The 13883-nt window shown below is 39.2% G+C and overlaps 1 protein-coding gene across 6 annotated transcripts in view; it reads right to left on the bottom strand.

Moving 5' to 3' along the window:
- Nucleotides 1-2434: 2434 nt before the first annotated feature.
- The window catches only part of DENND5B (DENN domain containing 5B), a 187843-nt gene continuing 176394 nt past the window's right edge, over nt 2435-13883 (bottom strand). For all 6 annotated transcript variants that reach the window (XM_058743176.1, XM_058743179.1, XM_058743178.1 and 3 more), the window contains 5 exons: nt 13102-13289; nt 7537-7619; nt 6838-6964; nt 4886-5060; nt 2435-3197 (listed from right to left, as the gene is read on the bottom strand). In XM_058743176.1, coding sequence (XP_058599159.1) covers nt 3014-3197; nt 4886-5060; nt 6838-6964; nt 7537-7619; nt 13102-13289 — 757 coding nt within the window. In that variant the 3' untranslated portion in view covers nt 2435-3013. The remainder of the gene's footprint in view (nt 3198-4885; nt 5061-6837; nt 6965-7536; nt 7620-13101; nt 13290-13883) is intronic.

Raw genomic sequence — 13883 nt, 5'->3', positions numbered from 1 at the left:
GGTAATATTTTTGGCAATTTAGTTTTAAAAGAATTTCCTCTTAAGCTATTATTATGTGAAAATACTAATTATGGTTCCAGGCATTACTTTTAACTTATTCTGAAGAAAAAAAAATTACAAAGTTGATTTTTTACTTACTTTAACTTTGAGGTGTCATTATATAAAGCAATATGATTTTAAAAATTAATATAGCAAAAAGGATACCTCTAAATAGGTACGGTCCTTCCAAAAGTCGGTTATGTACATTCATTCTAAAGGTTCTGCTACTGTCCTGCTCAAAATATTCTGGTACTGGCTTAGGGACAGTTATAAGCCACATAAGAGAGAAGTCTTATTTCTTTAGAATAATTTCTTTGCGGCCTCAAACTCTGCTTAAGCATCCTTTTTATTAATCAATTTGGATCCTAAGGACTTTTTGTTGTTTCTGAATATTAAATTTCTTATGAAAGGTCAAGACTTAACATCACTGGCAATACTCAAAAGAATGGGCTGTAGGCCATTCAGATGGCTCAGAAGGAGGTCCCCACACATTTGGAGTCCTGGCTGTATCACTGGAATAAGTATATGGGCTCCTGATGTGACCAATTAAAAGGGCCCAGCACTCTAGAAGATGTGTCAGTTCTGGTGTGACTATTTCTTGTGAAAGTGGTCATTCCCATTGTTATGGTCCTATCACACAGAGTGGGATAAAACTTTACGTATAATTTATTTTTGGGTATTACTTTTAATGTAATGGTTTTATTCATAGGCCCCAAATCCAATTTTGCTCCCAGTTTTTATAACATGTAATTCTCAACCACTTTAGAACCATTTGTTAAAAAGAATGTTAATCCTTATAAATGCTTATTATAAATGGATAGTAATATTTGTATCCTACTTGCTTGGGTGTATGAATAAAGATCCAGGGGTACAAAGACTTAATATGAATGCTTTGGAGCTCAGTGTCACGCAGTCTTGGTGTAATAAAAAACATGAGTTCTAGACTCTGTTGTCACTGACCAGCTGTGGGGTAAGTATTTAACCTCTCCGATCCTCAAGTGTTCCTATCTGTAAAATGGTCACTCAATGCTAGCCTGCTCACCTAAGTCATCCTTCGGCTGCCCGGAGTGTGCCAGAAGCATGGTCTTATGAGGAAGGTAATAAGAATAAAACCCTGCCCTGATCATTCAGTGGTTTCTGATCACAGCAACACAAGAACCTGTGTGAAATGGGTTCTGGACGTCTCTCCCATAATAGACTTTCCATGATCCTGGAAAAGCTGCGTTGTCACGCAGACACACTTCAGACTCAGGCGAACAAATCTCCAGTCTACCCAAGTCACCCAAAAACCTGTTCTTAAACCCTTCATGGGTCTCTAAATGCGGCCTTCAACTCCCCGTTCCTCCTCAAATACTAAGTTAGATATTAAAAGGGGATGTGCCTTGGTCGCCTGGCTGAATACAGTGCTTGATAAGGGAGTGAGGCACTTGTTCATTAGTTTCTTCCTTCAGGAAAGAAGAGAAACAATACTGTTGGCTAAAGGCCAGGACCCTCAAGATCGTACGGGGGTCCTGAGAGGCCATGGCTTGGCCTCTCAGCCACAACTGGGAATAAAACCCGGCGCAGTGCTGGGGCAATTTCACTGCTAACAATGTGCAAATGCCTAATTGGTTACAGGACCTACCATAAACGAAGTCTTAAGGTAACTAGCTAATACCACGTTTATTTAACTTCCTTATAAAAATACCCAACTGGAAAGGTACTCACAATGTTTTGTCTTTCAAAACTGTCGCCTCTGGTTCTGCTCCCATTTTGTCAGTCTATGCTGTACTGGCTTTTACCTTCTCTGGGCCAGTTGTTTTACATTTATTACCCCTTCTTAGAAAAGGAACATAAAACTTGCCCTGAAACACCCAGAAAGGGTTCATTCTTTCTCTTTCCCTCTGTTATTTGCATTATCATGGTCAACAAATACTTTCACAAAAACATTCCAAGCTACACCAAGCCCTCCTCCTTCTTAGACATTCCTTCCATTTCCTGAGAGGGGGATGGGCACAGGAAGGGGGGGAGGTGACTGGAACCTAACAAAGACAGGGTTTGAGATTATCCTTGAGGTAAGAACTGCTGCAGGGCTTAGATGGCCAAATTATAAGTGCAGAATCAAACTGCCGTTTGCAGTTCTTATAACTGTAAGACCAACACTTTGAAATTCACATCTCCTCAAAGTACCTCACATAACAAGAATAAAAATGCCAAGAATGAAGTTAGTCTAGGCTAATCTTTCCAAAGTGTAAAGAAGTGATAATCCTACAATTTAACATACTTCTCAGGGCTTTGTGTGTTCTCTTTCCAGTTCAGCCAAGCTCCTGGGGTCCAGTATTTAAAATATTTGAACTGTATCTTTATCTTGTGCCCACGGAAAAAGATTTTCCAAAAGACTGGAGAAGTGACTCAGTTCAAATGTATGAAACCAAGTGTAACTTAAAATATAGAAGTGAGGACTATCACATACAGTAGGTAAAGCTGTTTACATTCACAATACAAAGGATCAGACACACCAGGATGGATGGCTACGACATAACAATGCATTCTGGGTTCCTCTGTGATACCTGGAGGGAAAAAAAAAAGCCCGACTGGGTTGCACTGTAATTACGTGTTTACTGGCTTCTTCCTGGCTAGCACCACTCTTTCCCTCCCAACTCCCAATGTGGTTAAGCTACTTATGTTAAGTCACAGGAATATTCAATCTAAGAAAAGTATCTTATTAGAGTAATATAATTTCTTAAAGAAGATAGCATATTTACACACATCTAACACATGAAAATACTCTATTTTATACTAAATTCCAGGTTCAAATGAACTACAATACAGCATTTTGCCTTGTCTGTAGTGTGAGGATTGTTCAAATTGGGGAATATGGTGTGTTGCCCCCTGCAGTGACTCACTACCTTATCAGACAAGTCCAAATCGGTCCCCATAGTTGGGGAAGGTTCAGGAGCAAGGGGTCTGGACTGAGAGCTTCTAGCCAGTTGGGTTACACATCCACTCCTTTGATGAGTGATCCTTCCAAGACTATGGTGAAGTCCTGAATGGTCTGCAGAATGCGGATGAGAGAGTTGACAGTCATGCGGTCTCGCAGGAGGGCACTCTCCTCATACATTCGGGTAATGGCAGGACATTCGGCTAAGAGTGGGATCCACTGTGGGAGCAGGCGATCCCTACAGAGTCAAAGAGAAAGAAGTCCTGAGCCCTGCCCACCTTGCTGCAGAACAACACACGTTAGAACTTTCAATGGGAAGGTGTAGGACTGGATGGAGCAAAATCCAGCCAAGTTCTCAGGTCAGCAGAGGAGAAACCAAATTCAAGATTTTGGAAATTTGCTGGTTAAAAAGATACAGTAATGATACAGTGTTAATGCGAAAACCCAAGAGACTGAAAATAAGTTTGGGCAAATTGGCCATAAGGACCTACCCACATTAAAGAGATTCTCTATTCTGATTTAACACTTAAAAAAAAAGAGGCAGAAAGTCATTTTGTATCTCTTTTTTACAGGGGTGTTACTCAGACATCTGTGGCAAGGCATGCCAAAGTACGCTGACCCTTTGGGAAGAAAGACTGCATTAAATAGTCAGGATTAGCATTAAAAAAAAAAACTTATACAATGTAACAAGGAACAAAAGGAAAGAAAAACATTAAGTGGATTTTACAAACCAAAAGAGGGGTTACATTGGTCTAATAAATCAAAACAAGTAAAGAGATAAAAGGAGATAAGGATCATGTTTAAAAGGAATTTTAAAAGCATAGCTGAAACTGGGCCCTTTTATTAAGAAGAAATATAGAACTTAGTTTTATAAACCAGTTCTTTCAGGAGGACATCTCAACCTTCAGTGTGTCCTGATTAACCTCTGACATTAGCTACCTGCCACTAAATATCTAAGACATCCTTATTGAGCATTTCTCAATATGCCTTTTGTTTTTTTTAAAGTTTATTATTTTTTTGTAGTAATCTCTACACCCAACCTCAGGCTCAAACTCATGACCCTGAGACCAAGAGTCACATGCTCTTCTGACTGAGCTAGTGGCCAGGAGCCCCTCGATATGCCTTTCATGATAAAAGCAGTCATAACTAGGCCTGCAAATCTCCTGTTGGGGCTCTAGGTCTGTAGGAAAAACAAAACAAAACAAAACAACATTACACAGATAACTTAAAAAAAATCTTGTTCTAAAGGCCTACATGTTTCATTTCTTATAATTCTGACAGCTGTTTAAAAATTAATGGATTGTAAAGCTCCTATGCGTCATTTTCAAAAAATAAAGGGGTAGGAAACTGTCAAAGAGAAGACTTTATATACTTAAGAATTATTTATATCATATGAATTCTACAATGTTATTAAATTTAAAACAACATGGTGAAAAAAAATTAAAAAAAAAAAAGAAAAAAACCAACAACATGGTGCTATAGATACACAACACAAACCCTACACAGTAAATATACGTATGTGTGTCAAATTCCTTACCAAACTACCCATTACCTATCTACCCACCTTTGGAGCCAGTGTAGTGTAATGGTTGAGAGCTTGGGCACTCAAGTGAGACTGGGTATGAATCTTGGCTCTGCTTCTTTCTAGCTGTGTGACCCTGGGAAGCTTTGTTAACTCGGCTGTACCTTATACATCTGTACAGTGCTACTTCATGTATTGTGGTGGGGAAGTGACAGGAGGATTAAATGAGTACTTAGCATGGTGTCAATACACAGCAAGTACCCAATAAACATAGTTTCATAATAAAAATTGCAATGAAAGAGCCCATGGGAGAGCTTTGGAAGGGGCATGATCTGAGGCAGCCCCTCCTGGACTTTTGTTCAAAACATAACAAAGATAGGGAAAGTCAAGAACTGGCTTTATACCGTGTTCCAAGGCAAACTAAAATCTGGAATTTGCCGTCCTTTCCAATGTTCCTGGGTGCAGTATTAATAGCATTTACATAGTGGCAGAAGGTTTTGCAGGATGATTTCTGAATAAGGACATCGTCTTCATTGTCTAGAATCTGGTCAGTGGTTTCAAAATAAGCAACCGCTTTCTCTGGGGAAGGAAGTCAGAATCATATCACAATACACATTAATACTTCATACACAGAAAGATTAATCACTTAGTTTATTCTGGAAACACTAATGGTGCTTTGCATTAGAGCCAGTCTGGAAACCAAAATCATTACTTTAATCACTGATTTCATGATGAATTCTAGAGGTCCATGTTTCCTGGTGGAACGATATGCTCCGGGAGTTTATTTTCTAATCTAGACTGCATTCCAGAAGGGTGCAAAGTTTACTCTCTTTAGAATACCTTCAAGCAATGGAAACTGGCAAAAAAGAAAAACAAATGGACTCCCCGGTCAAGACTGGAACCTTCTAGGAGCAGCTAGCAAATACATGGTAGCCATCGAGATGTGCCCTCTGTTCTAGTTATACAGTGGCTGGCTGACATTTTGCAATGAAATCCTTGAAATGGAACTGACTCAAGAAATCTGAGGAAGAGATATGTATACATATATTAGAAACAGGAGTAGTAAGATTCTGGGCATTCCAAAAGAAAAAAAAAATCACTCCTGGAGGCCTAGCTCTGTTAACCTTCTTTTCCTTGTCTAAAAACTCTAAGTTGGATAAAACCAACCACTTCATCTAGACTATATTTACAAGACACAAAATGATTAATCACCCTTTTAAGAAAACTGGGAATTCTAGAAGAACTGCATACCGGAATAAAGATTACAAAGCTTATTTAACAAGCTAGAGCGGTACACTGCAACAGAACTTTCTGTGATGGATGAAATGTTCTGTATCTGCAAGGTTCCATTTGGTAGCTACTAGGTAAGGCAGGTGTGACTAACGAAGTGAATTTTAAATCTAATTTAAATTAAATAAATTTAAATAGCCACACGTAGCTATGGTAGTGGTTATCATACTGGATAACATAAAGCTAGAGTAATCCTTTTAAAACAAAACAGAAGTTATTTTATGTCATTTATTCCTTAGCTCAAAGCCTTCCGATGACTTCCTATTTCAATCATGATAAAGACCCAAGTCCTTGCAAAGGTCTAGAAGGCCCTGAAGCTCCTGGCTCTGGCAGTACACAGCCCTCTCCCCCAGTATCCTCTTACTCCGTCTCCCTCACTCTGCCCCAGTCACACTACACTTGCTACTCCATGCAATGGCCAAGCACACTCCCAGCTTGAGGCCTCTGCCCTGGCAGGTCTCAGCCTGGAGTGCTCTTCTCCCAGATATTCACATGGCTCAATTCCTCACTTCCTTAAAGTCTTTGCTCAAATATCACCTGGTCCACAAAGTGTATAATCACCCCACTTAAAAAAGCACTCTTTACTCCATTTCCTTTCACTTTACTATTTTTTTTCCCAGATCAACCATCACTTTCTAACATACCAGCTGAACTGCATACTTGTTATGTTTTTGTGTTTTATCTGTGTTCCTGTCCCCACCAGAATGTAAATTCGCCAACCAAAGGAATTTTTGTTTTGTTTACTTATATCTCAACGTGTATCTTTTTTTTTCAAAGTAGGCTCCACACTCAATCTAGGCCTGAACTCATAACCCCGAGATCAGGAGCTGCATACTCTACCGCCTCAATGTGTATCTTGAGCACCTCGAACAGTGAGTGTCTGGAATATTACGGACACTATAATATTTGTCGACTGAATGAAAAGCAAAGAGAGTGCTAATTTGTATTTTTTTTAAAAAACATACTCCCTTGTCACTAACCCTTATTTGCTTAAATTCCTGGGTCTTCGAGTTTTCTAAGAAACATCTCAGTGCCTTTATAGTAACATACACCTGTTTTAATTTACCTATGAAGTCCCAGATGAAGACATTCTTGTGAAAGATGCGGGCAGATTTGAAGCCATGGTGGAAGACTTGTTCAAGTGCCACAACCAGGCCATTTTCTCCACACAGCAACACCGTGAGGCTTCCTCTCTGTGGAACAAAACACACAGTGCCAAAGAATAATCTGCTGCACCTACGTTTAAGAAATATACTAGAGAGGAGCATCTGAGTGGCTCAATTGGATGTCCGACTTCCACTCAGGTCATGATCTCTCGGCTCATGAGTTCGAGCCCTACATCAGGCTCTCTGCTGTCAGTGTGGAGCCTGCTTCGGATCTTCTGTCCCTCCCCACCCTCTCACTCATTCATTCATTCATTCATAAACAAACAAATAAAGAAAAAAAGAAAAACACTAGAGAAAAGGGTGTTGAAGGTAGCTATGAAGTATGTTCTTGTAGCTACTAGAAAGCTTACAAATAAAAACATACCCTCTACTGTATGTATCATGTATAAAAGTGGCTTTAAAATCATATATATATATATATAATTTTTTTTTAAGTAGAAGTAGACTTCATGCCCACTGTGGAGCCCAATGCAATGCTTAAACTCATGACCCAGAGATCAAACAGGAGTTGAGATCAGGAGTCAAATGCAACACTTCAATGACTGAGCCACCCAGGTGCCCCTAAAATCCTATACATTAAGTTTGACAGATGATCATACCTCTTTTTCAGGTTTATGAAAATGCTTCACAATATTGTTTACAGCTTCCCCAATTCCTTCTTGGATCTGTCCAGCATTGGGTTCTGAAAAAATAATGAACAGTGGCTGAATTCTCATGTAAGGGAAATACACCAAAGTACTATGGGATATCAACTGTGTCCACCCATGCAGGAAATGCTTCACCACAGAGGATGGCTTGTCAGGCGCTCCATGAAACTTGTCTCAGGTCAGTCTGGCCAAGGGGAGGCATCTTGGCACAAAGGAATTGTGATTCCTAGATTCCAATTCCAACCTTACCATTGCAATCTATAACCTTGGTTAAATGTCTAACTTCTGAGTTTGAATTTCCTCAATTTAAAATAGGGAAAACATATACCTCATGGGTCACTGGGAAAAGTGAATGAGATATTGCAGGTGTAAATAACCTGGCATGGTACTTGTCACAAAGTGCTAGCAAACTCCTGGATCTGAGGAGTGAGGTGGAAAGACCCATGGCATCATTCCAGGTACTCCCTTATCCTATTTAACTCTTGAGTTCCTTAGTGGGCACAGACCAAGGTTTGTGAAGCTCTGAATGGCTAACCTGAAATCTGTGTTTTTGCTACTGTGTTCAAAGTAAAGGGAAGATGCCAGGTACACTGAGGCACCCAAAGCCCAGAACAGCTTCCCTTTCTGGCTATTTAGTCTACCTGGGTACTGCTTCATTCTCCCGGCCCAAACTTGCTCAGGTCTTGTTTTTAAGGGAGAGCTTGGTGGGCTGCCTGAATGGGATCTAAACCGCCTTTGCCTCCCAAAACCCAAGAATGGTTAAAAAGAGATGTTAAACACATTTTATCTAGGGATAGAAGTAGGTAACGAAAAGTTTAAGTATTTGGTACTTTCTTGTGGTGATTAACTCTTACGTTTACATATCACACCATAAAGGACAAACTACACATTCTATTGTTTAAGAATCTTTGAATTCCTGGGTTCCTGGGTGGCTGAGTCAGTTAAGCAGCTGACTTCAGCTCAGGTCATGATCTCTTGGTTCATGAGTTTGGGCCCCACATCGGGCTCTGTGCTGACAGAGTAGAGCCTGGAGCCTGCTTTGGATTATGTCTCTCTCTCTCTCTCTCTCTCTCTCTCTCTCTCTGTCCCTCCACCGCTTGCACTCTCTTTCTCTCTCAAAATAAATAAGTAAACCTTACAAAAAAAAAGGAATCTTGAATTCATACTGCTGGAGGATTTCTTGCATAAAACATTCTTCAGGTAAAACTCAAGTAAGTTTTTTTCTTTTCTTTCTTTTTTAAGTTTATTTATTTACTTTTGAGAGAGAGAGAGACTGGAAAGGGGCAGAGAGAAAGGGAGACAGAGGATCTGAAGTCTGCACTGACAGCAGGAAGCCTGATGCAAGGCTCAAACTCACAAACGGCAAGATCATGACCTGAGCCAAAGTTGGACGCTTAACTGACTGAGCCACCCAGGTGCCCCCTCAGGTAAGTTTTTTCTATACCAATGCATAGAAATTGTTAAAATGAAGGACTGATACTGTGGCCTCTTCAGTTGCTACTAATTTTTTTCCTTTCTCTGAATATTTTCTCTTTTTAAGAAAAAAATTTTGTTTTTATTTTTAAGTAACTTCTATGCCCAACATGGGGCTTGAACTCACAACCCGGAGATCAAGAGTCACATGCTTGGGGTGGCTAGGTGGCTCAGTAAGTTAAGCATTGGACTTCGGTTCAGGTCATGATCTGACGGTTCATGGGTTTGAGTCTCACATCGGGCTCTGTGCTGACAACTCAGAGCCCAGAGTCTGCTTCAGATTCTGTGTCTCCCTCTCTCTCTGGCCCTCTCCCACTCACACTCTCTCTCTCAAAAATAAATAAAACATTAAAAAAAAAAGTCACATACTTTACTAAGCCAGCAAGGCACCCTGAGTATTTTCTCTTTTAAACATAAAAATCTAGGGGTGCCCTGGGTGGCTCAGTTAGTTAAGTGTCTGACTCGACTTCAGCTCACGTCATGATCTCACATCTTTGAGTTCAAGCCCCGCAATGGACTCTGCTGATGGTGCAGAGCCTGCTTGGGATTCTCTTTCCCTCTCTCTTCCCCTCCTCCACCTACTCTCTCTTTCTCAAAATAAATAAAAATAAACTTAAAAAAAAACCATGAAGATCTATTCTGAAAAGTTTTTAAAAAATAAATGAATTACATATATACTTTTTATTATTTTTACATAGTTATTATTTATTTATTTTATTTTTATTTATTATTTATTTATTTTGAGAAAGAGAATGAGCAGGGGAGGGGCAGAGAGAGAAGGAGGGAGAGAGAATCCCAAGTAGGCTTGGATTCTGCACTATCAGTGCAGAGCCCAATGCAGGGCTTAAACTCATTAACTGTGATCTCTGAAATGAATGGTGACTTTAGCTGATATCAAGAGTCGGATGCTTAATTGACTGATCAAAACAAAATGATTCATTTTGTTTTTTCAAAAACAAATGATTCATTCAAAAACAAATGATTCATTCATTTATAATGAATGAAATTTTGAAAACTTTCATTCATTATAAAATAGCCCTGTACTAATCAATAGTATTTTATTTTTAAAGACTTTATTTTATTTTATTATTTTTAAGTTTATTTATTTGAGAGAGAGAGAGAAAGAGAGAGAGAGCTCACAAGCAAGGGAGGGGCTGAGAGGGAGGGAGAAAGGGAATCCCAAGCATGTTCCACACTGTTAGTGCAGAGCCCGATGCAGGGCTTGAACCCACCAACCATGAGATCATGACCTGAACTGAAGTTGGGACACTTGATCAACTGAACCACCCAGGTGCCCCATTTTATTTTTTTAAATGTTTATTTATTTCTTTTTGAGAGGGAGGGATAGAGAATCCCAAGCAGGCTCTGTACTATCAGCACAGAGCCTAACTCAGGGCTCAATCTCACGAACCATGAGATCATGATCTCAGCTGAAATCAAGAGAGGAATGCTTAACCAACTGAGCCACCCTGGGGCCCATAAAGATTTTATTTTTTAGTAATCTCTACACCCAACATGGGGCTGGAACTTACAACTCCAAGATCCAGAACTGCATGATACAATGACTGAACCAGCCAGGTGCCCCTATTCAGTAATATTTTAAAATTGATTTAAAACTTTTAGTTCTCTAAATATCACCTTGCACACACGGTGAGAAAATGCCAGTTTCCCATCTCTGAATTTCAGGTTATTTAAAATTTTCTACTTATTGAGTAAGGAAAAGAAAATATGACCAAAAGTAGAGGATAAGACCTCTCAAAACAGTAATACCCCATAAAACTGGGACTGTTTTAGACATTGTAATAATTAGGATGGGCTGAACTGAAATCTTTTAAGTTCAGTCTTTTAAGTCAATTTAAGATTACATACAATAAATTTGCCAATTTTAAGTGTGCTATTTGATGAGCTTTGACAGATGTATAGTCATGCAACCACCACAATCATACCGTAGAAAAGTTCCATCAACCCAAAAGGTTCCCCTGTGTCCTTTTCCATCAATCCCCTTCCCCAGCTCTTATCTCCTGGCAACTGCTGTTCTGCTTTCTATCATTATTATACTGCCTTTTCTAGAACTTAATATAAATGGAATCGTATAGGATCTAGCCTTTTGTGTCTGTTCTCTTTCACTTACTTAGTATAATGCTTCTGAGTTTTACCCAGTTGTTAGATGTATCAACAGTTTGCTCGTTTTTATATATTGCCAACTAGTACCCCACTGAATACATGTAGCCCATTCTGCTTATCCATTCCCCAGCTGGTGGATTTTGGGGTTGTTTCCATCTTGGCTATTACGAATAAAGCTCCCAGGGACATCTGAATACAAGTCTTAGTGTAGATACATGTATTCATTTCTCTCCAGTAAATATTCAGAAGTGGGATTCTGTGTCAAGTGTATGCTAAGTGTATGTATGTCTTTATAAGAAACTGCCAAACTGTTTTTCTTTTGCATTCTCACTAGCAATGTCCAAGCATTCCATTGCTCTCCATCCTCACCAATATTTGGTATTATCAGTCTTTGTAATTTTTGTTTTTCCAGGGTGTGTGGTGTGAATTTTACTTCTGAAGGCAACAAGGAATTATGAATCAGGGGAATAATTTGAGAAAGAATAAGGGGGATTTTTAGACTATATCATTCTAATATTAATATATCACTATGTGCTAATAAATGGATAGGGACTAAAAACATCTAGGGAAACTTCCTTGTTAAGTAAACTAAGGATCTCTCAGGTACCCTTGTTATTCTACTTATGGTTTTATTGTCTACGGCTAAAATAAAACCACTTCACTGATAAACTTCCGTAATTTTTCATTAAATCATACTGCCTCTATATTAGTTTTTTTGTGGCTCCTATAATAGATTATCGCAAACTTGGTGACTTAAAACAACAGAAATCTATTCTGTCATAGTTCTGGAGGTCCAGAAGTCAGAAATTATCACCAGGCAGAAATCAGGGCAGGGCCACACTCCCTCTGGAGGCTCTATGGAAGAGTATGCTCATGTCTTCAAGCTTCTGGTAGCTGCTTGTGGCTGTTATCACTCCAATCTCTGCCGATACTGTCTTCTCTTGTGTGTTTCTAATTTCTGTCTGCCTCCCTCTTATAAGACTATATGTGACTGTACTTAGGGACCATTCAGATAATCCAGAATAATCTTCCCATCCCAAGATCCTTAACTTAATAATTGAAAAGATTTTTTCAAAAAAAGTAACGTTACTGATTCTGGATTAGGATCTAATACCCTTGGGAGACATTATTCAGCCTAGTAAAGCCCACATTAGCATAAATTAGAAGTTTATGGTACTATTAAAAATGGCATATAAGCACAGCATCCTGTCCATAGAAGTCACTCCTTTACATATTTTATCATTTCTGTAGGACTATGGGGGTAAGGAGAGGAATTTTTATATTTTTCTCTTAGAACAACGGGCTCTGGATAGCTAGATACGGCTCTCTGGGAATACTGTAATATAAGCTATCTTTATTCCTCATTTAGGGTTTTTTTTTGTTTTTTGTTTTTTAAGTAGGCTTCATGCTCAGCTTTGAGCCCAACTTGGAGCCTGAACTCACAACCATGAGATCAAGACCTGAGATGAGATCAAGAGTCAGATGCTTAACCAAATGAGCTACCCAGGTGCCCCAGCTACCTTTTTTTTCCCAAAGTACAATCTACCCCCAACATAGGGCTTGAACTCCAAGATCAAGAGTCATATACTCTACTGACTGAGCCAGCCAGATGCCACTCCTCCTTTAATTTTCAGTAAAAATATTATTTATTCATATTTCTATAGCTTAATTAGAACAGAGCACGCAGTTTTTAAACCTAAATTCTTCAGGCCTTTAATTATTTATTAATTCTTCCCTTATTTTTTCCCTTTTCTCTCCCCTCCCGTCTTTTAAGTTCCATTCGCCCAAATTAATTTTCTTCAGCTTTCTTCTTTTTAATCTTACCACAATTCATTAATGCAACAGTTTCCTGCAAAATGGCCCCAGATGATGCCTGCAACACCTGAGGCACACTGAAAATTTAACAAGGACAGTACTTACTGGTGGTTTTTCCTGTCAGTGAAGTGATGCTCAGTCTCCGAGCTGAGGTGGGGGATTTCTGCTGGGGTGGAGTCCGACACTGCTTTACCAGATCCTCATCAGCCACTGAGGTCATTAATTCCCCAATAAGGATTCTCTCCAGGCTTCCGTCATCAATGCCTTTCCCTAACCATCGTCCACATGGGAACCTTGTAGGTCAGAAAAACAACTTCTCAATCACCAGTACTTTACTAGTTTAATCAGAATTCTTTAAATGGCATCATGGGTGAAACCCATCATTTTAGTGCCTATGGGTTGTTTTTTAAATTTATGTTTTAAGATTTCAAACACACAGAAAGGTAGAGAGAATAGTATAAGAGATACCCATATTCTTATCACCTAGACTTAATGATTGGCCATATGCTTGTTTTTATTTTTTGTTGAAGTATTTAAAAATGTTTATTTATTTTGAGACAGTGTGAGTGGGGGAGAGGCATAGAGAGAGAGAGGGAGACAGAATCCCAAGTAAGCTCCAGCCTCTGAGCTTCAGCGCAGAGCCCGATTCGGGGCTCTATGTGAGATCATGACCTGAGTGGAAGTCAGATGCTTAACTGACTGAGCCACCCAGGCGCCTCTATTTTTTTGTTGAAGTATTTTAAAGTACATTGTGCATATAAGGACATTTCATTCCTAAAAACACTTCAGTATGAATCTCTGAAAAATAAAGACATTCTCTCTTATACAGCCATAAATTGTTATTGCACTAAACCAAATTAAAATGATTCAATATTTTCGCATACCTA

The sequence above is a fragment of the Neofelis nebulosa genome, chromosome 8 (genome assembly GCF_028018385.1).
Source record: "Neofelis nebulosa isolate mNeoNeb1 chromosome 8, mNeoNeb1.pri, whole genome shotgun sequence".
NCBI lineage: Eukaryota > Metazoa > Chordata > Mammalia > Carnivora > Felidae > Neofelis > Neofelis nebulosa.
The sequence above is the reverse complement of the archived record's forward strand: the minus strand, read 5'-3'. Positions and strand labels throughout refer to the sequence as shown.